At 41.7% G+C, this 22,150-nt stretch overlaps 3 protein-coding genes across 4 annotated transcripts; all 3 read right to left on the reverse strand.

The window, feature by feature from the left end:
• Positions 1-1,786: 1,786 nt before the first annotated feature.
• Positions 1,787-9,187, reverse strand: LOC133002518 (oocyte zinc finger protein XlCOF6-like). Of its 2 annotated transcripts, none has more exons than XM_061072363.1 (2): positions 7,565-9,187; positions 1,787-4,279 (listed from the first exon to the last, which is right to left on the reverse strand). In XM_061072363.1, the coding sequence occupies exons 1-2, from the start codon at positions 8,781-8,783 to the stop codon at positions 3,030-3,032; spliced, it is 2,469 nt and encodes an 822-aa protein (XP_060928346.1). In that variant the 5' UTR covers positions 8,784-9,187; the 3' UTR covers positions 1,787-3,029. The 2 variants fall into 2 exon arrangements, with proteins under 2 accessions (XP_060928346.1, XP_060928344.1); XM_061072361.1 differs by lacking the exon at positions 7,565-9,187 and adding an exon at positions 4,945-5,072 and having other exon boundaries at positions 1,787-4,816.
• Positions 9,188-10,246: 1,059 nt separating this feature from the next.
• On the reverse strand, positions 10,247-14,159 carry LOC133001470 (oocyte zinc finger protein XlCOF6-like). The gene is made up of 3 exons (XM_061071042.1): positions 13,820-14,159; positions 13,699-13,715; positions 10,247-13,190 (listed from the first exon to the last, which is right to left on the reverse strand). Exons 1-3 carry the CDS (start codon positions 13,995-13,997, stop codon positions 11,490-11,492), a joined length of 1,896 nt encoding a protein of 631 aa, XP_060927025.1. The 5' UTR covers positions 13,998-14,159; the 3' UTR covers positions 10,247-11,489.
• A 4,950-nt stretch (positions 14,160-19,109) lies between these two features.
• On the reverse strand, positions 19,110-21,649 carry LOC133002520 (gastrula zinc finger protein XlCGF26.1-like). The gene has a single exon (XM_061072365.1). It carries the CDS (start codon positions 21,457-21,459, stop codon positions 19,963-19,965), a length of 1,497 nt encoding a protein of 498 aa, XP_060928348.1. The 5' UTR covers positions 21,460-21,649; the 3' UTR covers positions 19,110-19,962.
• Between the last annotated feature and the right edge of the window lie 501 nt (positions 21,650-22,150).

Raw genomic sequence — 22,150 nt, forward strand, 5'->3', positions numbered from 1 at the left:
AAGTAAAAGGTTTCTCGCCTGTGTGCGTTCTCTCGTGGAGCTTCAACTTTGTGCTAGTTGTGAAACTTTTTTCACACAATTTGCAAGAATGCAGTTTCTCCCCTGTGTGGATTCTCATATGTGATTTTAGTACTGACTTGTAACCAAATCTTTTTCCACAGGTTCTGCAAAGATATGGTTTCTCACCTGTGTGCACCTTCAGATGTCCATTTAATCCTGACTTACACTTAAAGACTTTTCCACAAGTGTCACACTGGAAAACCTTTTTACTCTTGCAGATATTCGGCACAATCTTTGACATGGTAGTGCTACATGCAAGGTTACTGGGACTTGTCCTCCCTTTTGCTCTTGTGATGACATGATGTCCCTTTTCTGATGCCTGCTCTGCATTTCTAACTGATTTTGAGTTTCCATGCTTGAGTCCATTGAGATATTGGCTCTGAGCTGAACTGTGGGAGAGGAGCTGGGGGTCACTTGTCTCTGGTTCACTGTGGTCACTTTCCTTGAGAGTAGGATTCAACAAAACGTTATCTGGATCCTCCTGCTTCAGTACGAGCTGCTCTACTTCCAGACCGATGCAGTGCTCCTCCTCCTCTTTAATCGGTGGAGGTTCTGGCTCCTCTTGGTCCAGAATGGGGTTCCTCTCAAGGTTCCAGAGCTGCTGGTCAGATGGAAACTCATCCTCAATAATAAAATGTTGCTCTGGGAGCTCTAGAGGAGACAAAATACATAAATAGGTTAATGACAGACTGGTAGTTTTGAGTGTGTGCAATTTGGTGCAGATCCAAGCAAAAACCGAGTTAGTTTAAATATGGTTTCAAAAGGAGACAGACCGATGCAGTGCTCCTCCTGCTGCTCCTTAATCTGTGGAGGTTCTGGCTCCTCTTGGTCTGGACTGGGGTTCCTCTCCAGCAGGTCAGCAGGAAACTCTTCCTTGATACAGACATGTCGCTGTGGGAGCTCTGGAAGAGACAATGGACAGAAGTCATGATAAAAGAGCCCATGTGTTTAGACTAGCAGGGATTATAAGTGTGGTGTATAGTTCGCTAACTCAGGTGATACAGACCTATTCTCTGCAGCTTTACTACAGGTTTCAAAGTTACATCAAGAAGTCTGCGCTGACGACCGATCTCATCCTCGTACTTTGCGACAGTCGCTTCAAAACATCCAAATATGTCTTCAGCAGCAGTGTGTAACCTCTCGTTGATAAACTGTCTTAAACTCTGGCTTGTTGACATTTCCATTCGAACGCTTTAGCCAACTAACTTCTCTGAGAACGAAGCGGAGACCGAATACGGAAGATGGCGACTTGCTTTTCATCTGCTGACAATTGTTATAAACGCAACAAAACCACGTGTATAGTAGAAGAGTTGATCCGAAAGCATTTAGCCGAGTAGCATCAAGTTCTGTTGGATGTTAGCATGGCAGGCTAACAACAGTACTTCTTCTTCTCCTAATAATGGTTGACAAACTGCTTCCGGGTGCATTACTGCCACCTTCTGGTTGGAGTGTGTCTCAAAACTGATTCAGGACTAAAACATTAAATTCTCCTTGTAACTCCGGCATATATTAGATATATAAAAACAGTTATATACTAAAAAAAGTGGAAGAATTCCTGTATCTGCACCAAAGTGTAATCAGTTATGTTCTGACCCTTACCACATCCTATCACCCAGTTTCATGGTGATGTTCAGGAGTTTGAGCATATTTTTGCTGACTAACCGATCTGCTGCAAATTCATTTAGCGATTTGAAATAATGAAATTCTCAGACTGGAGTTGCTTTTGAGTCTTTATAATAATAAGCTCTGCAGGGTTTATACAACAAGCAGGTGTACTCATAATGGAACAACTGGCCGCAAGTTCACAAAAGCCAGAACTTATACAAAGAGGAGTTTCATAAGACATGATATTAGAAAGAAGAAGACATGAGATCCTCCTCTGTGTGTTATCTGCTGTGTCCGTCCGTCAGCGGTACCAGTTGGAAGAAAAACATCACCAAATAAGGGTTCCATCCTGTTTATCAAGGTCATAGCAGTGAGACACCTAGTCAGGGGAATTTTTCTCCACACAGACTAACGCAGATTCAACGTGTGACAGACACAAAATACATCATCATAATTCAAGAAACTTTGATGAACTGCAAATGCACTGAAGTATTGAATACACGTAGTACACAAGAATAACCATTTACAGTGACAGTCATTTAGGACTGTGTACACATTAACAACATATTTTCTTCTTTGTAAAAGAAAGAGAAAAGAAACAGGGAAGTAATCTGATAATCTGCACCACATACTGTGTTATTATAAATCTCTGTACAACAAATGTCAGATTTTTACATTTTGATCCAGTCTTTCCTGAAACATTAACAACATCTCTCAACATTCAGTGATAATAACATATCCTGGATCTGTCACTTTAACCCAATACATTGCTCTCACCCCCGTCCCCTTCCTGCACCATTTGGTATAAATTGCTGACAAATGAAAAAAAAAAGAGACATGGTTGAAAACATCACTTCCTTTGCAGATGTAGATATCAATGACAGTCACATGAAGAACAGAAACGTGGGTACTTCAGCAAATGTGGTTGACCATCAAAGATATTGTGATGTCTCCTCAATGGGATATTTCCCACATTCATTTGCAGAGATGCAGCTAATGCAAATGTACACAATCTCTCTTGTGTAGATGTAAGTGATGAACCTGGCTGTAGTTCAATGCTTTGTGAAGTTATTGAAGTCTGCTACTCATCAGTGGTGATGGAACTTCATAAAGCAATGAACTACAACAAGGTGCATCACTTTTTTGGTCCTCTGGAAACATTTCCAGTGTTGTTTTCGCCAACTGTTGTACCACTAATTAATGAATCATTAACTGAGTAACAACTTCTTTGACAACGCTTAAGCAAATCTTATCCCTCTCGTGTTGCCATGGTGTGGCTTCTCAACTTGATGATTTATCCTGTGGACTTTGTATAAACTGGCAAGTCAGAGATCTTCCCTAAATTTAAAAAAATATCTGTTTCACTATGTGTGGGTACTCAAATGTTTTGTTAGAAGGGTTTTGATAACAAATCTTTCCCCACAAGTTGTACATGGATATGACTCCTCACCTGTATGGCTTCTCATGTGGAATTTCAAGCTACTTCCCCATTTAAAACTTTTCTCACAAGTTTTGCAAGTAAAAGGTTTCTCGCCCGTGTGCGTTCTCTCGTGACTCTTCAGGTGATTTCTCTCGCTAAAACTTCTTCCACAAGTTTTGCAAATAAAAGGTTTCTCCCCCGTGTGCAAACTCTCGTGTCTCTTCAGGTTATTTCTCTCGCTAAAACTTCTTCCACAAGTTTTGCAAGAAAAAGGTTTCTCGCCCGTGTGTGTTCTCTCGTGAATCTTCAGGGTATTTCTCCGGCTAAAACTTCTCCCACAAGTTTTGCAAGTAAAAGGTTTCTCGCCCGTGTGTGTTCTCTCATGTTTCTTCAGGGTATTTCTCTCGCTAAAACATCTCCCACAAGTTTTGCAAGTAAAAGGTTTCTCGCCCGTGTGTGTTCTCTCGTGACTCTTCAGGATATTTCTCTCGCTAAAACTTCTTCCACAAGTTTTGCAAATAAAAGGTTTCTCACCTGTGTGTGTTCTCTCGTGGACCTGCAGGGTACTTCTCTCGCTAAAACTTCTTCCACAAGTTTTGCAAATAAAAGGTTTCTCACCTGTGTGTGTTCTCTCGTGACTCTTCAGGGTACGTCTCTGGCTAAAACTTCTCCCACAAGTTTTGCAAGTAAAAGGTTTCTCGCCCGTGTGCGTTCTCTCGTGACTCTTCAGGATATTTCTATCGCTAAAACTTCTCCCACAAGTTTTGCAAGTAAAAGGTTTCTCGCCTGTGTGCGTTCTCTCGTGGACCTGAAGGGTAATCCTCTGAATAAAACTTCTCCCACATGTTTTACAAGTAAAAGGTTTCTCGCCTGTGTGCGTTCTCTCGTGGAGCTTCAACTTTGTGCTAGTTGTGAAACTTTTTTCACACAATTTGCAAGAATGCAGTTTCTCCCCTGTGTGGACTCTCATATGTGATTTTAGTACTGACTTGTAACCAAATCTTTTTCCACAGGTTCTGCAAAGATATGGTTTCTCACCTGTGTGTGTTCTTTCGTGGACCTGCAGATAAGCTCTCTGGCTAAAACTTCTCCCACAAGTTTTACAAGTAAAAGGTCTCTTGCCCGTGTGCGTTCTCTCGTGTCTCTTCAAATTTGTGCGAGTTGTGAAACTTTTATCACACACTTCGCAAGAATGCTGTTTCTGATCTGTGTGCACCTTCAGATGTCCATTTAATCCTGACTTACACTTAAAGACTTTTCCACAAGTGTCACACAGGAAAACCTTTTTACTCTTGCAGATATTCGGCACAATCTTTGACATGGTAGTGCTACATGCAAGGTTACTGGGACTTGTGCTTTCTTTTGCTCTTGTGATGACATGATGTCCCTTTTCTGATGCCTGCTCTGCATTTTTAACTGATTTTGAGTTTCCATGCTTGTATTCGTTGAGATCTTGGCTCTGAGCTGAGCTGTGGAAGAGGAGCTGGTGGTCACTTGGTTCTGGTTCACTGTGGTCACTTTCCATGAAAGTAGGATTAAACAAAACGTTATCTTGATCCTCCTGCTTCAGTACGAGCTGCTCTACTTCCAGACCAATGCAGTGCTCCTCCTCCTCTTTAATCTGTGGAGGTTCTGGCTCCTCTTGGTCCAGACTGGGGTTCCTCTCAAGGTTCCAGAGCTGCTGGTCAGATGGAAACTCATTCTCAATAAGAAAATGTTGCTCTGGGAGCTCTAGAAGAGACAATAGACAGAAGTAGGTTAATGATAGACTGGAAGTTTTGAGTGTGTGCAATTTGGTGCAGATCCAAGCAAAAATCCAGGTCACTTAATTTAAATGTGGTTTTAAAAAGGAGACAGACCGATGCAGTGCTCCTTCTGCTGCTCCTTAATCTGTGGAGGTTCTGGCTCCTCTTGGTCCAGACTGGGGTTCCTCTCAAGGTTCCAGAGCTGCTGGTCAGATGGAAACTCGTCCTCAATAATAAAATGTTGCTCTGGGAACTCTGTAGGAGACAATAGACAGAAGTAGGTAGATGAGAGATTAATGATTGTTATGAGTGTGTGTAATTTGGTGCAGATCCAAGCAAAAACCGAGTTAATTTAAATGTGGTTTCAAAAAGAGACAGACCGATGCAGTGCTCCTCCTGCTGCTCCTTAATCTGTGGAGGTTCTGGCTCCTCTTGGTCCAGACTGGGGTTCCTCTCCAGCAGGTCAGCAGGAAACTCTTCCTTGATACAGACATGTCGCTGTGGGAGCTCTGGAGGAGACAATGGACAGAAGTCATGATAAAAGAGCCCATGTGTTTAGACTAGCAGGGATTATAAGTGTGGTGTATAGTTCGCTAACTCAGGTGATACAGACCTATTCTCTGCAGCTTTACTACAGGTTTCAAAGTTACATCCAGCAGTCTGCGCTGACGAGCGATCTCATCCTCGTACTTTGCGACAGTCGCTTCAAAACATCCAAATATGTCTTCAGCAGCAGTGTGTAACCTCTCGTTGATAAACTGTCTTAAACTCTGGCTTGTTGACATTTCCATTCGAACGCTTTAGCCAACTAACTTCTCCGAGAACGAAGCGGAGACCGAATACGGAAGATGGCGACTTGCTTTACTTCTGCTGACAATTGTTATAAACGCGACAAAACCACGTGTGTAGTAGAAGAGTTGATCCGAAAGCATTTAGCCGAGTAGCATCAAGTTCTGTTGGATGTTAGCATGGCAGGCTAACAACAGTACTTCTTCTTCTCTTAATAATGGTTGACAAACTGCTTCCGGGTGCACTACTGCCACCTTCTGGTTGGAGTGTGTCTCAAAACTGATTCAGGACTAAAACATTAAATTCTCCTTGTAACTCCGGCATATATTAGATATATAAAAAAAGTTATGTACTAAAAAAAGTGGAAGAATTCCTGTATCTGCACCAAAGTGTAATCAGTTATGTTCTGACCCTTACCACATCCTATCACCCAGTTTCATGGTGATGTTCAAGAGTTTGAGCATATTTTTGCTGACTAACCGATCTGCTGCAAATTCATTTAGAGATTTGAAATAATGAAATTCTCACACTGGAGTTGCTTTTGAGTCTTTATAATAATAAGCTCTGCAGGGTTTATACAACAAGCAGGTGTACTCAAAATGGAACAACTGGCCGCAAGTTCACAAAAGCCAGAACTTATACAAAGAGGAGTTTCATAAGACATGATATGAGAAAGAAAAAGACATGAGATCCTCCTCTGTGTGTTATCTGCTGTGTCCGTCCGTCTGCGGTACCAGTTGGAAGAAAAACATCACCAAATAAGGGTTCCATCCTGTTTATCAAGGTCATAGCAGTGAGACACCTAGTCAGGGGAATTTTTCTCCACACAGACAAACACAGATTCAACGTGTGACAGACGTAAAATACATCATCATAATTCAAGAAACTTTAATGAACCGCAAATGCACTGAAGTATTGAATACACGTAGTACACAAGAATAACCATTTACAGTGACAGTCATTAAGGACTGTGTACACATTAACAAAATATTTTCTTCTTTGTAAAAGAAAGAGAAAAGAAAAAGGGAAGTCATCTGATAATCTGCACCACATACTGTGTTATTATAAATCTCTGTACCACAAATGTCAGATTTTTACATTTTGATCCACAGCCTTTCCTGACACATTGACAACATCTCTCAACATTCAGTAATAACATATCCTGGATCTGTCACTTTAACGCAATACATTGCTCTCACCCCCGTCCCCCTCCTGCACCATTTGGTATAAATTGCTGACAAATGAATAAACAAAGAGACATGGTTGAAAACATCACTTCCTTTGCAGATGCAGATATCAATGACAGTCACATGAAGATCAGAAACGTGGGTACTTCAGCAAATGTGGTTGACCATCAAAGATATTGTGATGTCTCCTCAATGGGATATTTCCCACATTCAGTTGCAGAGATGCAGCTAATGCAAATGTACACAATCTGTATTGTGTAGATGTAACTGATGAACCTGGCTGTAGTTCAATGCTTTGAGAAGTTATTGAAGTCTGCTACTCATCATTGGTGATGGAACTTCATAAAGCAATGAACTACAACAAGGTTCATCACTTTTTTGGTCCCATGGAAACATTTCCAGTGTCGTTTTCGCTAACTGTTGTATCACTAATTAATGAATCATTAACTGAGTAACAACTTCTTTGACAACGCTTGAACAAATCTTATACCTTTCGTGTTGCCATGGGGTGGCTTCTCAACTAGATGTAGTCTCCTGTGGAGTTTGTAAAAACTGGCAAGACAGAGATCTTTCCAACATTTTACAAAAATATCAGTTTTGCAATGTGTGGGTGATCAAATGTTTTGTTAGAAGGGATTTGATAACAAATCTTTCCTCACAAGTTGTACATGGATATGACTCCTCACCTGTATGGCTTCACATGTGGACTTTAAAGCTACATACACGTTTAAAACTCTTCCCTTAAGTTTTGCGAGTAAAAGGTTTCTCGCCCGTGTGTGTTCTCTCATGGACCTGCAGATTCATTTTAGTTGTAAAACTTCTCCCACAAGTTTTGCAAGTAAAAGGTTTCTCGCCCGTGTGCGTTCTCTCGTGTCTCTTCAAGGTAGTTCTATCGCTAAAACTTCTCCCACAAGTTTTGCAAATAAAAGGTCTCTCGCCCGTGTGTGTTCTCTCGTGACTCTTCAGGGTATTTCTCATGCTAAAACTTCTCCCACAAGCTTTGCAAGTAAAAGGTTTCTCGCCCGTGTGCGTTCTCTCGTGGACCTGCAGGTTATTTCTCTGAATAAAACTTTTCCCACAAGTTTTGCAAGAAAAAGGTTTCTCGCCCGTGTGTGTTCTCTCGTGGACCTGCAGGTGATTTCTCTGAATAAAACTTTTCCCACAAGTTTTGCAAGAAAAAGGTTTCTCGCCCGTGTGTGTTCTCTCGTGGACCTGCAGGTGATTTCTCTGAATAAAACTTTTCCCACAAGATTTGCAAGTAAAAGGTTTCTCGCCCGTGTGTGTTCTCTCGTGACTCTTCAGGGTATTTCTCCGGCTAAAACTTCTCCCACAAGTTTTGCAAGTAAAAGGTTTCTCGCCTGTGTGCGTTCTCTCGTGTTTCTTCAGGGCATTTCTCTCGCTAAAACATCTCCCACAAGTTTTGCAAATAAAAGGTTTCTCGCCTGTGTGTGTTCTCTCGTGGATCTGCAAGGAAGGTCTCTGGCTAAAACTTCTCCCACAAGTTTTACAAATAAAAGGTTTCTCGCCCGTGTGTGTTCTCTCGTGGATCTGCAAGGAAGGTCTCTGGCTAAAACTTCTCCCACAAGTTTTGCAAGTAAAAGGTTTCTCGCCCGTGTGTGTTCTCTCGTGTTTCTTCAGGGTATTTCTCCCGCTAAAACTTCTTCCACAAGTTTTGCAAGTAAAAGGTTTCTCGCCTGTGTGTGTTCTCTCGTGGACCTGCAGAGAAGCTCTATGGCTAAAACTTCTCCCACAAGTTTTACAAGTAAAAGGTCTCTTGCCCGTGTGTGTTCTCTCGTGTCTCGTCAAAATTGTGCGAGTTGTGAAACTTTTATCACACACTTCGCAACAATGCTGTTTCTGATCTGTGTGCACCTTCAGATGTCCATTTAATCCTGACTTACACTTAAAGACTTTTCCACAAGTGTCACACTGGAAAACCTTTTTACTCTTGCAGATATTCTGCACAATCTTGGACATGGTAGTGCTACATGCAAGGTTACTGGGACTTGTCCTCTCTTTTACTCTTGTGATGACATGATGTTCCTTTTCTGATGCCTGCTCTGCATTTTTAACTGATTTTGAGTTTCCATGCTTGCGTTCGTTGAGATCTTGGCTCTGAGCTGAGCTGTGGGACAGGAGCTGGTGGTCACTTGGTTCTGGTTCACTGTGGTCACTTTCCTTGAGAGTAGGATTTAACAAAACGTTAACTTGATCCTCCTGCTTCAGTACGAGCTGCTGTACTTCCAAACCGATGCAGTGCTCCTCCTCCTCTTTAACCTGTGGAGGTTCTGGCTCCTCTTGGTCCAGACTGGGGTTCCTCTCAAGGTTCCAGAGCTGCTGGTCAGATGGAAACTCGTCCTCAATAATAAAATGTTGCTCTGGGAACTCTAGAGGAGACAATAGACATAAGTAGGTAGATGAGAGATTAATGATTGTTATGAGTTTGTGTAATTTGGTGCAGATCCAAGCAAAAACCAAGTGAATTTAAATTTGGTTTCAAAAGGAGACAGACCGATGCAGTGCTCCTCCTGCTGCTCCTTAATCTGTGGAGGTTCTGGCTCCTCTTGGTCTGGACTGGGGTTCCTCTCCAGCAGGTCAGCAGGAAACTCTTCCTTGATACAGACATGTCGCTGTGGGAGCTCTGGAGGAGACAATGGACAGAAGTCATGATAAAAGAGCCCATGTGTTTAGACTAGCAGGGATTATAAGTGTGGTGTATAGTTCGCTAACTCAGGTGATACAGACCTATTCTCTGCAGCTTTACTACAGGTTTCAAAGTTACATCCAGCAGTCTGCGCTGACGACCGATCTCATCCTCGTACTTTGCGACAGTCGCTTCAAAACATCCAAATATGTCTTCAGCAGCAGTGTGTAACCTCTCGTTGATAAACTGTCTTAAACTCTGGCTTGTTGACATTTCCATTCGAACGCTTTAGCCAACTAACTTCTCCGAGAACGAAGCGGAGACCGAATACGGAAGATGGCGACTTGCTTTTCTTCTGCTGACAATTGTTATAAACGCAACAAAACCACGTGTGTAGTAGAAGAGTTGATCTGAAAGCATTTAGCCGAGTAGCATCAAGTTCTGTTGGATGTTAGCATGGCAGGCTAACAACATTACTTCCTCTTCTCCTAATGACGGTTGATAAACTGCTTCCGGGTGCATTACTGCCACCTTCTGGTTGGAGTGTGTCTCAAAACTGATTCAGGACTAAAACATTAAATTCTCCTTGTAACTCCGGCATATATTAGAGATATAAAAACAGTTATGTACTAAAAAAAGTGGAAGAATCAGTTATGTTCTGATCCTTACCACATCCTATCACCCAGTTTCATGGTGATGTTCAGGAGTTTGAGTATATTCTTGTTGACTAACAGATCTCCTGGAAATTAATTTTGAGATTTGAAATAATGAAATTCTCAGACTGGAGTTGCTTTTGAGTCTTTATAATAATAAGCTCTGCAGGGTTTATACAACAAGCAGGTGTACTCATAATGGAACAACTGGCCGCAAGTTCACAAAAGCCAGAACTTATACAAAGAGGAGTTTCATAAGACATGATATTAGAAAGAAGAAGACATGAGATCCTCCTCTGTGTGTTATCTGCTGTGTCCGTCCGTCAGCGGTACCAGTTGGAAGAAAACCATCACCAAATAAGGGTTACATCCTGTTTATCAAGGTCATAGCAGTGAGACACCTAGTCAGGGGAATTTTTCTCCACACAGACTAACACAGATTTAACGTGTGACAGACACAAAATACATCATCATAATTCAAGAAACTTTGATGAACTGCAAATGCACTGAAGTATTGAATACACGTAGTACACAAGAATAACCATTTACAGTGACAGTCATTAAGGACTGTGTACACATGAACAACATATTTTCTTCATTGTAATAGAAAGAGTAAAGAAAAAGGGAAGTCATCTGATAATCTGCACCACATACTGTGTTATTATAAATCTCTGTACAGCAAATGTCAGATTTTTACATTTTGATCCAGTCTTTCCTGACACATTAACAACATCTCTCAACATTCAGTGATAATAACATATCCTGGATCTGTCACTTTAACCCAATACATTGCTCTCACCCCCGTCCCCTTCCTGCACCATTTGGTATAAATTGCTGACAAATGAAAAAAAAAGAGACATGGTTGAAAACATCACTTCCTTTGCAGATGTAGATATCAATGACAGTCACATGAAGAACAGAAACGTGGGTACTTCAGCAAATGTGGTTGACCATCAAAGATATTGTGATGTCTCCTCAATGGGATATTTCCCACATTCAGTTTCAGAGATGCAGCTAATGCAAATGTACACAATCTCTCTTGTGTAGATGTAAGTGATGAACCTGGCTGTAGTTCAATGCTTTGTGAAGTTATTGAAGTCTGCTACTCATCAGTGGTGATGGAACTTCATAAAGCAATGAACTACAACAAGGTTCATCACTTTTTTGGTCCTCTGGAAACATTTCCAGTGTTGTTTTCGCCAACTGTTGTATCACTAATTAATGAATCATTAACTGAGTAACAACTTCTTTGACAACGCTTAAGCAAATCTTATCCCTCTCGTGTTGCCATGGTGTGGCTTCTCAACTTGATGATTTATCCTGTGGACTTTTTATAAACTGGCAAGTCAGAGATCTTCCCTAAATTTAAAAAAAATATCTGTTTCACTATGTGTGGGTACTCAAATGTTTTGTTAGAAGGGTTTTGATAACAAATCTTTCCCCACAAGTTGTACATGGATACAACTCCTCACCTGTATGGCTTCTCATGTGGAATTTCAAGCTACTTCCCCATTTAAAACTTTTCTCACAAGTTTTGCAAGTAAAAGGTTTCTCGCCAGTGTGCGTTCTCTCGTGACTCTTCAGGTGATTTCTCTCGCTAAAACTTCTTCCACAAGTTTTGCAAATAAAAGGTTTCTCCCCCGTGTGCGTTCTCTCGTGTCTCTTCAGGTTATTTCTCTCGCTAAAACTTCTTCCACAAGTTTTGCAAGAAAAAGGTTTCTCGCCCGTGTGTGTTCTCTCGTGAATCTTCAGGGTATTTCTCCGGCTAAAACTTCTCCCACAAGTTTTGCAAGTAAAAGGTTTCTCGCCCGTGTGTGTTCTCTCATGTTTCTTCAGGGTATTTCTCTCGCTAAAACATCTCCCACAAGTTTTGCAAGTAAAAGGTTTCTCGCCCGTGTGCATTCTCTCGTGACTCTTCAGGATATTTCTCTCGCTAAAACTTCTTCCACAAGTTTTGCAAATAAAAGGTTTCTCGCCTGTGTGTGTTCTCTCGTGGACCTGCAGGGTACTTCTCTGGCTAAAACTTCTCCCACAAGTTTTGCAAGTAAAAGGTTTCTCGCCCGTGTGCGTTCTCTCGTGACTCTTCAGGATATTTCTCTCGCTAAAACTTCTCCCACAAGTTTTGCAAGTAAAAGGTTTCTCGCCTGTGTGCGTTCTCTCGTGGACCTGAAGGGTAATCCTCTGAATAAAACTTCTCCCACATGTTTTACAAGTAAAAGGTTTCTCGCCTGTGTGCGTTCTCTCGTGGAGCTTCAACTTTGTGCTAGTTGTGAAACTTTTTTCACACAATTTGCAAGAATGCAGTTTCTCCCCTGTGTGGACTCTCATATGTGATTTTAGTACTGACTTGTAACCAAATCTTTTTCCACAGGTTCTGCAAAGATATGGTTTCTCACCTGTGTGTGTTCTCTCGTGGACCTGCAGAGAAACTCTCTGGCTAAAACTTCTCCCACAAGTTTTACAAGTAAAAGGTCTCTTGCCCGTGTGCGTTCTCTCGTGTCTCGTCAAATTTGTGCGAGTTGTGAAACTTTTATCACACACTTCGCAAGAATGCTGTTTCTGATCTGTGTGCACCTTCAGATGTCCATTTAATCCTGACTTCCACTTAAAGACTTTTCCACAAGTGTCACACAGGAAAACCTTTTTACTCTTGCAGATATTTGGCACAATCTTTGACATGGTAGTGCTACATGCAAGGTTACTGGGACTTGTGCTTTCTTTTGCTCTTGTGATGACATGATGTCCCTTTTCTGATGCCTGTTCTGCATTTTTAACTGATTTTGAGTTTCCATGCTTGTATTCGTTGAGATCTTGGCTCTGAGCTGAGCTGTGGAAGAGGAGCTGGTGGTCACTTGGTTCTGGTTCACTGTGGTCACTTTCCATGAAAGTAGGATTAAACAAAACGTTATCTTGATCCTCCTGCTTCAGTTCAAGCTGCTCTACTTCCAGACCAATGCAGTGTTCCTCCTCCTCTTTAATCTGTGGAGGTTCTGGCTCCTCTTGGTCCAGACTGGGGTTCCTCTCAAGGTTCCAGAGCTGCTGGTCAGATGGAAACTCATTCTCAATAAGAAAATGTTGCTCTGGGAGCTCTAGAAGAGACAATAGACAGAGGTAGGTTAATGATAGACTGGAAGTTTTGAGTGTGTGCAATTTGGTGCAGATCCAAGCAAAAATCCAGGTCACTTAATTTAAATGTTGTTTTAAAAAGGAGACAGACCGATGCAGTGCTCCTCCTGCTGCTCCTTAATCTGTGGAGGTTCTGGCTCCTCTTGGTCCAGACTGGGGTTCCTCTCAAGGTTCCAGAGCTGCTGGTCAGATGGAAACTCGTCCTCAATAATAAAATGTTGCTCTGGGAACTCTAGAGGAGACAATAGACAGAAGTAGGTAGATGAGAGATTAATGATTGTTATGAGTGTGTGTAATTTGGTGCAGATCCAAGCAAAAACCAAGTTAATTTAAATGTGGTTTCAAAAAGAGACAGACCGATGCAGTGCTCCTCCTGCTGCTCCTTAATCTGTGGAGGTTCTGGCTCCTCTTGGTCCAGACTGGGGTTCCTCTCCAGCAGGTCAGCAGGAAACTCTTCCTTGATACAGACATGTCGCTGTGGGAGCTCTGGAGGAGACAATGGACAGAAGTCATGATAAAAGAGCCCATGTGTTTAGACTAGCAGGGATTATAAGTGTGGTGTATAGTTCGCTAACTCAGGTGATACAGACCTATTCTCTGCAGCTTTACTACAGGTTTCAAAGTTACATCCAGCAGTCTGCGCTGACGAGCGATCTCATCCTCGTACTTTGCGACAGTCGCTTCAAAACATCCAAATATGTCTTCAGCAGCAGTGTGTAACCTCTCGTTGAGAAACTGTCTTAAACTCTGGCTTGTTGACATTTCCATTCGAACGCTTTAGCCAACTAACTTCTACGAGAACGAAGCGGAGACCGAAAACAGAAGATGGCGACTTACTTTACTTCTGCTGACAATTGTTATAAACGCAACAAAACCACTTGTGTAGTAGAAGAGTTGATCCGAAAGCATTTAGCCGAGTAGCATCAAGTTCTGTTGGACGTTAGCATGGCAGGCTAACAACAGTACTTCTTCTTCTGCTAATGACAGTTGAAAAACAGATTCCGGGTGCATTACTGCCACCTTCTGGATGGAGTGTCTCTCAAAACTGATTCAGGACTAAAACATTAAATTCTCCTTGTAACTCCGGCATCTATTAAAGATATACAAACAGTTATGTACTAAAAAAAGTGGAAGAATTCCTGTATCTGCACCAAAGTGTAATCAGTTATTTTCTGATCCTTACCACATCGTATCACCCAGTTTCATGGTGATGTTCAGGAGTTTGAGCATATTTTTGCTGACAAACCGATCTGCTGCAAATTCATTTAGAGATTTGAAATAATGAAATTCTCAGACTGGAGTTGCTTTTGAGTCTTTATAATAATAAGCTCTGCAAAGTTTATACAACAAGCAGGTGTACTCAAAATGGAAAAACTGGCCGCAAGTTCACAAAAGCCAGAACTTATACAAAGAGGAGTTTCATAAGACATGATATGAGAAAGAAGAAGACATGAGATCATCCTCTGTGTGTTATCTGCTGTGTCCGTCCGTCAGCGGTACCAGTTGGAAGAAAACCATCACCAAATAAGGGTTCCATCCTGTTTATCAAGGTCATAGCAGTGAGACACCTAGTCAGGGGAATTTTTCTCCACACAGACAAACACAGATTCAACGTGTGACAGATATAAAACACATCATCATAATTCAAGAAACTTTAATGAACTGCAAATGCACTGAAGTATTGAATACTTCAGTGCATTAACAACATATTTTCTTCTTTGTAAAAGAAAGAGAAAAGAAAAAGGGAAGTCATCTGATAATCTGCACCACATACTGCGTTATTATAAATCTCTGTACAGCAAATGTCAGATTTTTACATTTTGATCCAGTCTTTCCTGACACATTAACAACATCTCTCAACATTCAGTGATAATAACATATCCTGGATCTGTCACTTTAACCCAATACATTGCTCTCACCCCCGTCCCCTTCCTGCACCATTTGGTATAAATTGCTGACAAATGAAAAAAAAAGAGACATGGTTGAAAACATCACTTCCTTTGCAGATGTAGATATCAATGACAGTCACATGAAGAACAGAAACGTGGGTACTTCAGCAAATGTGGTTGACCATCAAAGATATTGTGATGTCTCCTCAATGGGATATTTCCCACATTCAGTTTCAGAGATGCAGCTAATGCAAATGTACACAATCTCTCTTGTGTAGATGTAAGTGATGAACCTGGCTGTAGTTCAATGCTTTGTGAAGTTATTGAAGTCTGCTACTCATCAGTGGTGATGGAACTTCATAAAGCAATGAACTACAACAAGGTTCATCACTTTTTTGGTCCTCTGGAAACATTTCCAGTGTTGTTTTCGCCAACTGTTGTATCACTAATTAATGAATCATTAACTGAGTAACAACTTCTTTGACAACGCTTAAGCAAATCTTATCCCTCTCGTGTTGCCATGGTGTGGCTTCTCAACTTGATGATTTATCCTGTGGACTTTTTATAAACTGGCAAGTCAGAGATCTTCCCTAAATTTAAAAAAAATATCTGTTTCACTATGTGTGGGTACTCAAATGTTTTGTTAGAAGGGTTTTGATAACAAATCTTTCCCCACAAGTTGTACATGGATACAACTCCTCACCTGTATGGCTTCTCATGTGGAATTTCAAGCTACTTCCCCATTTAAAACTTTTCTCACAAGTTTTGCAAGTAAAAGGTTTCTCGCCAGTGTGCGTTCTCTCGTGACTCTTCAGGTGATTTCTCTCGCTAAAACTTCTTCCACAAGTTTTGCAAATAAAAGGTTTCTCCCCCGTGTGCGTTCTCTCGTGTCTCTTCAGGTTATTTCTCTCGCTAAAACTTCTTCCACAAGTTTTGCAAGAAAAAGGTTTCTCGCCCGTGTGTGTTCTCTCGTGAATCTTCAGGGTATTTCTCCGGCTAAAACTTCTCCCACAAGTTTTGCAAGTAAAAGGTTTCTCGCCCGTGTGTGTTCTCTCATGTTTCTTCAGGGTATTTCTCTCGCTAAAACATCTCCCACAAGTTTTGCAAGTAAAAGGTTTCTCGCCCGTGTGCATTCTCTCGTGACTCTTCAGGATATTTCTCTCGCTAAAACTTCTTCCACAAGTTTTGCAAATAAAAGGTTTCTCGCCTGTGTGTGTTCTCTCGTGGACCTGCAGGGTACTTCTCTGGCTAAAACTTCTCCCACAAGTTTTGCAAGTAAAAGGTTTCTCGCCCGTGTGCGTTCTCTCGTGACTCTTCAGGATATTTCTCTCGCTAAAACTTCTCCCACAAGTTTTGCAAGTAAAAGGTTTCTCGCCTGTGTGCGTTCTCTCGTGGACCTGAAGGGTAATCCTCTGAATAAAACTTCTCCCACATGTTTTACAAGTAAAAGGTTTCTCGCCTGTGTGCGTTCTCTCGTGGAGCTTCAACTTTGTGCTAGTTGTGAAACTTTTTTCACACAATTTGCAAGAATGCAGTTTCTCCCCTGTGTGGACTCTCATATGTGATTTTAGTACTGACTTGTAACCAAATCTTTTTCCACAGGTTCTGCAAAGATATGGTTTCTCACCTGTGTGTGTTCTCTCGTGGACCTGCAGAGAAACTCTCTGGCTAAAACTTCTCCCACAAGTTTTACAAGTAAAAGGTCTCTTGCCCGTGTGCGTTCTCTCGTGTCTCGTCAAATTTGTGCGAGTTGTGAAACTTTTATCACACACTTCGCAAGAATGCTGTTTCTGATCTGTGTGCACCTTCAGATGTCCATTTAATCCTGACTTCCACTTAAAGACTTTTCCACAAGTGTCACACAGGAAAACCTTTTTACTCTTGCAGATATTTGGCACAATCTTTGACATGGTAGTGCTACATGCAAGGTTACTGGGACTTGTGCTTTCTTTTGCTCTTGTGATGACATGATGTCCCTTTTCTGATGCCTGTTCTGCATTTTTAACTGATTTTGAGTTTCCATGCTTGTATTCGTTGAGATCTTGGCTCTGAGCTGAGCTGTGGAAGAGGAGCTGGTGGTCACTTGGTTCTGGTTCACTGTGGTCACTTTCCATGAAAGTAGGATTAAACAAAACGTTATCTTGATCCTCCTGCTTCAGTTCAAGCTGCTCTACTTCCAGACCAATGCAGTGTTCCTCCTCCTCTTTAATCTGTGGAGGTTCTGGCTCCTCTTGGTCCAGACTGGGGTTCCTCTCAAGGTTCCAGAGCTGCTGGTCAGATGGAAACTCATTCTCAATAAGAAAATGTTGCTCTGGGAGCTCTAGAAGAGACAATAGACAGAGGTAGGTTAATGATAGACTGGAAGTTTTGAGTGTGTGCAATTTGGTGCAGATCCAAGCAAAAATCCAGGTCACTTAATTTAAATGTTGTTTTAAAAAGGAGACAGACCGATGCAGTGCTCCTCCTGCTGCTCCTTAATCTGTGGAGGTTCTGGCTCCTCTTGGTCCAGACTGGGGTTCCTCTCAAGGTTCCAGAGCTGCTGGTCAGATGGAAACTCGTCCTCAATAATAAAATGTTGCTCTGGGAACTCTAGAGGAGACAATAGACAGAAGTAGGTAGATGAGAGATTAATGATTGTTATGAGTGTGTGTAATTTGGTGCAGATCCAAGCAAAAACCAAGTTAATTTAAATGTGGTTTCAAAAAGAGACAGACCGATGCAGTGCTCCTCCTGCTGCTCCTTAATCTGTGGAGGTTCTGGCTCCTCTTGGTCCAGACTGGGGTTCCTCTCCAGCAGGTCAGCAGGAAACTCTTCCTTGATACAGACATGTCGCTGTGGGAGCTCTGGAGGAGACAATGGACAGAAGTCATGATAAAAGAGCCCATGTGTTTAGACTAGCAGGGATTATAAGTGTGGTGTATAGTTCGCTAACTCAGGTGATACAGACCTATTCTCTGCAGCTTTACTACAGGTTTCAAAGTTACATCCAGCAGTCTGCGCTGACGAGCGATCTCATCCTCGTACTTTGCGACAGTCGCTTCAAAACATCCAAATATGTCTTCAGCAGCAGTGTGTAACCTCTCGTTGAGAAACTGTCTTAAACTCTGGCTTGTTGACATTTCCATTCGAACGCTTTAGCCAACTAACTTCTACGAGAACGAAGCGGAGACCGAAAACAGAAGATGGCGACTTACTTTACTTCTGCTGACAATTGTTATAAACGCAACAAAACCACTTGTGTAGTAGAAGAGTTGATCCGAAAGCATTTAGCCGAGTAGCATCAAGTTCTGTTGGATGTTAGCATGGCAGGCTAACAACAGTACTTCTTCTTCTGCTAATGACAGTTGAAAAACAGATTCCGGGTGCATTACTGCCACCTTCTGGATGGAGTGTCTCTCAAAACTGATTCAGGACTAAAACATTAAATTCTCCTTGTAACTCCGGCATCTATTAAAGATATACAAACAGTTATGTACTAAAAAAAGTGGAAGAATTCCTGTATCTGCACCAAAGTGTAATCAGTTATTTTCTGATCCTTACCACATCGTATCACCCAGTTTCATGGTGATGTTCAGGAGTTTGAGCATATTTTTGCTGACAAACCGATCTGCTGCAAATTCATTTAGAGATTTGAAATAATGAAATTCTCAGACTGGAGTTGCTTTTGAGTCTTTATAATAATAAGCTCTGCAAAGTTTATACAACAAGCAGGTGTACTCAAAATGGAAAAACTGGCCGCAAGTTCACAAAAGCCAGAACTTATACAAAGAGGAGTTTCATAAGACATGATATGAGAAAGAAGAAGACATGAGATCATCCTCTGTGTGTTATCTGCTGTGTCCGTCCGTGGTACCATTTGGGAGAAAACATCACCAAATAAGGGTTCCATCCTGTTTATCAAGGTCATAGCAGTGAGACACCTAGTCAGGGGAATTTTTCTCCACACAGACAAACACAGATTCAACGTGTGACAGATATAAAACACATCATCATAATTCAAGAAACTTTAATGAACTGCAAATGCACTGAAGTATTGAATACACGTAGTACACAAGAATAACCATTTACAGTGAGTCATTAAGGACTGTGTACACATTAACAACATATTTTCTTCTTTGTAAAAGAAAGAGAAAAGAAAAAGGGAAGTCATCTGATAATCTGCACCACATACTGTGTTATTATAAATCTCTGTACCACAAATATGTAAGATTTGTACATTTTGATCCACAGTCTTTCTTGACACATTGACAACATCTCTCAACATTCAGTGATAATAAAATATCCTGGATCTGTCACTTTACATTGCTCTCACCCCCGTCCCCTTCCTGCACCATTTGGTATAAATTGCTGACAAATGAAAAAACAAAGAGACATGGGTGAAAACATCACTTCCTTTGCAGATGTAGATATCAATGACAGTCACATGAAGAACAGAAACGTGGGTACTTCAGCAAATGTGGTTGACCATCAAAGATATTGTGATGTCTCCTCAATGGGATAATTCCCACATTCAGTTGCAGAGATGCAGCTAATGCAAATGTACACAATCTCTCTTGCGTAGATGTAAGTGAGGAACCTGGCAGTAGTTCAATGCTTTGTGAAGTACAAGGTTCATCACTTTTTTGGTCCCCTGGAAAAATTTCCAGTGTTGTTTGCGCCAACTGTTGTATCACTAATTAATGAATCATTAACTGAGTAACAACTTCTTTGACAACGCTTGAGCAAATCTTATCACTCTCGTGTTGCCATGGTGTGGCTTCTCAACTGGAGGATTTCTCCTGTGGACTTTGTATAAACAGGCAAGTCAGAGATCTTTCCAACATTTTACAAAAATATCTGTTTCGCTATGTGTGGGTACACAAATGTTTTGTTAGAAGGGATTTGATAACAAATCTTTCCCCACAAGTTGTACATGGATACGACTCCTCACCTGTATGGCTTCTCATGTGGACTTTCAAGCTACTTCCCCATTTAAAACTTTTCTCACAAGTTTTGCAAGTAAAAGGTTTCTCGCCCGTGTGTGTTCTCTCGTGACTCTTCAGGGTATGTCTCATGCTAAAACTTCTCCCACAAGTTTTGCAAGAAAAAGGTTTCTCGCCTGTGTGTGTTCTCTCGTGACTCTTCAGGGTATTTCTCTCGCTAAAACATCTCCCACAAGTTTTGCAAGTAAAAGGTTTCTCGCCCGTGTGTGTTCTCTCGTGACTCTTCAGGGTATGTCTCATGCTAAAACTTCTTCCACAAGTTTTGCAAGAAAAAGGTTTCTCGCCCGTGTGTGTTCTCTCGTGACTCTTCAGGGTATGTCTCATGCTAAAACTTATTCCACAAGTTTTGCAAGTAAAAGGTTTCTCGCCTGTGTGCGTTCTCTCGTGACTCTTCAGGATATTTCTCTCGCTAAAACTTCTTCCACAAGTTTTGCAAATAAAAGGTTTCTCGCCTGTGTGTGTTCTCTCGTGGACCTGCAGAGAAGCTCTCCGGCTAAAACTTCTCCCACAAGTTTTGCAAGTAAAAGGTTTCTCGCCCGTGTGCGTTCTCTCGTGACTCTTCAGGTGATTTCTCTCGCTAAAACTTCTCCCACAAGTTTTGCAAGTAAAAGGTTTCTCGCCTGTGTGCGTTCTCTCGTGGACCTGAAGGGTAATCCTCTGAATAAAACTTCTCCCACATGTTTTACAAGTAAAAGGTTTCTCGCCTGTGTGCGTTCTCTCGTGGAGCTTCAACTTTGTGCTAGTTGTGAAACTTTTTTCACACAATTTGCAAGAATGCAGTTTCTCCCCTGTGTGGACTCTCATATGTGATTTTAGTACTGACTTGTAACCAAATCTTTTTCCACAGGTTCTGCAAAGATATGGTTTCTCACCTGTGTGTGTTCTCTCGTGGACCTGCAGATAAGCTCTCTGGCTAAAACTTCTCCCACAAGTTTTACAAGTAAAAGGTCTCTTGCCCGTGTGCGTTCTCTCGTGTCTCGTCAAATTTGTGCGAGTTGTGAAACTTTTATCACACACTTCGCAAGAATGCTGTTTCTGATCTGTGTGCACCTTCAGATGTCCATTTAATCCTGACTTCCACTTAAAGACTTTTCCACAAGTGTCACACAGGAAAACCTTTTTACTCTTGCAGATATTCGGCACAATCTTTGACATGGTAGTGCTACATGCAAGGTTACTGGGACTTGTGCTTTCTTTTGCTCTTGTGATGACATGATGTCCCTTTTCTGATGCCTGCTCTGCATTTTTAACTGATTTTGAGTTTCCATGCTTGTATTCGTTGAGATCTTGGCTCTGAGCTGAGCTGTGGAAGAGGAGCTGGTGGTCACTTGGTTCTGGTTCACTGTGGTCACTTTCCATGAAAGTAGGATTAAACAAAACGTTATCTTGATCCTCCTGCTTCAGTTCAAGCTGCTCTACTTCCAGACCAATGCAGTGCTCCTCCTCCTCTTTAATCTGTGGAGGTTCTGGCTCCTCTTGGTCCAGACTGGGGTTCCTCTCAAGGTTCCAGAGCTGCTGGTCAGATGGAAACTCATCCTCAATAATAAAATGTTGCTCTGGGAGCTCTAGAGGAGACAAAATACAGAAGTAGGTTAATGATAGACTGATTGTTTTGAGTGTGTGCAATTTGGTGCAGATCCAAGCAAAAATCCAGATCGAGTGAATTTAAATGTGGTTTCAAAAGGAGACAGACCGATGCAGTGCTCCTCCTGCTGCTCCTTAATCTGTGGAGGTTCTGGCTCCTCTTGGTCTGGACTGGGGTTCCTCTCCAGCAGGTCAGCAGGAAACTCTTCCTTGATACAGACATGTTGCTGTGGGAGCTCTGGAGGAGACAATGGACAGAAGTCATGATAAAAGAGCCCATGTGTTTAGACTAGCAGGGATTATAAGTGTGGTGTATAGTTCGCTAACTCAGGTGATACAGACCTATTCTCTGCAGCTTTACTACAGGTTTCAAAGTTACATCCAGCAGTCTGCGCTGACGAGCGATCTCATCCTCGTACTTTGCGACAGTCGCTTCAAAACATCCAAATATGTCTTCAGCAGCAGT

The sequence above is a fragment of the Limanda limanda genome, chromosome 5, assembly GCF_963576545.1.
Source record: "Limanda limanda chromosome 5, fLimLim1.1, whole genome shotgun sequence".
In the NCBI taxonomy this organism is placed as follows: Eukaryota; Metazoa; Chordata; class Actinopteri; order Pleuronectiformes; family Pleuronectidae; genus Limanda; species Limanda limanda.

Bases quoted from the DNA above. Each gene is read 5' to 3' on its own strand.
- LOC133002520 (XM_061072365.1), bottom strand. From the start codon at position 21,459: ATGGAAAGTGACCACAGTGAACCAGAACCAAGTGACCACCAGCTCCTC.
- LOC133001470 (XM_061071042.1), bottom strand. From the start codon at position 13,997: ATGGAAATGTCAACAAGCCAGAGTTTAAGACAGTTTCTCAACGAGAGG.
- LOC133002518 (XM_061072363.1), bottom strand. From the start codon at position 8,783: ATGTCCAAGATTGTGCAGAATATCTGCAAGAGTAAAAAGGTTTTCCAG. The intron at 4,280-7,564 runs TTACTCGCAAAA...ATCAGAAACAGC, and splicing joins ACACACGGGCGAGAAACCTT to ATTCTTGCGAAGTGTGTGAT.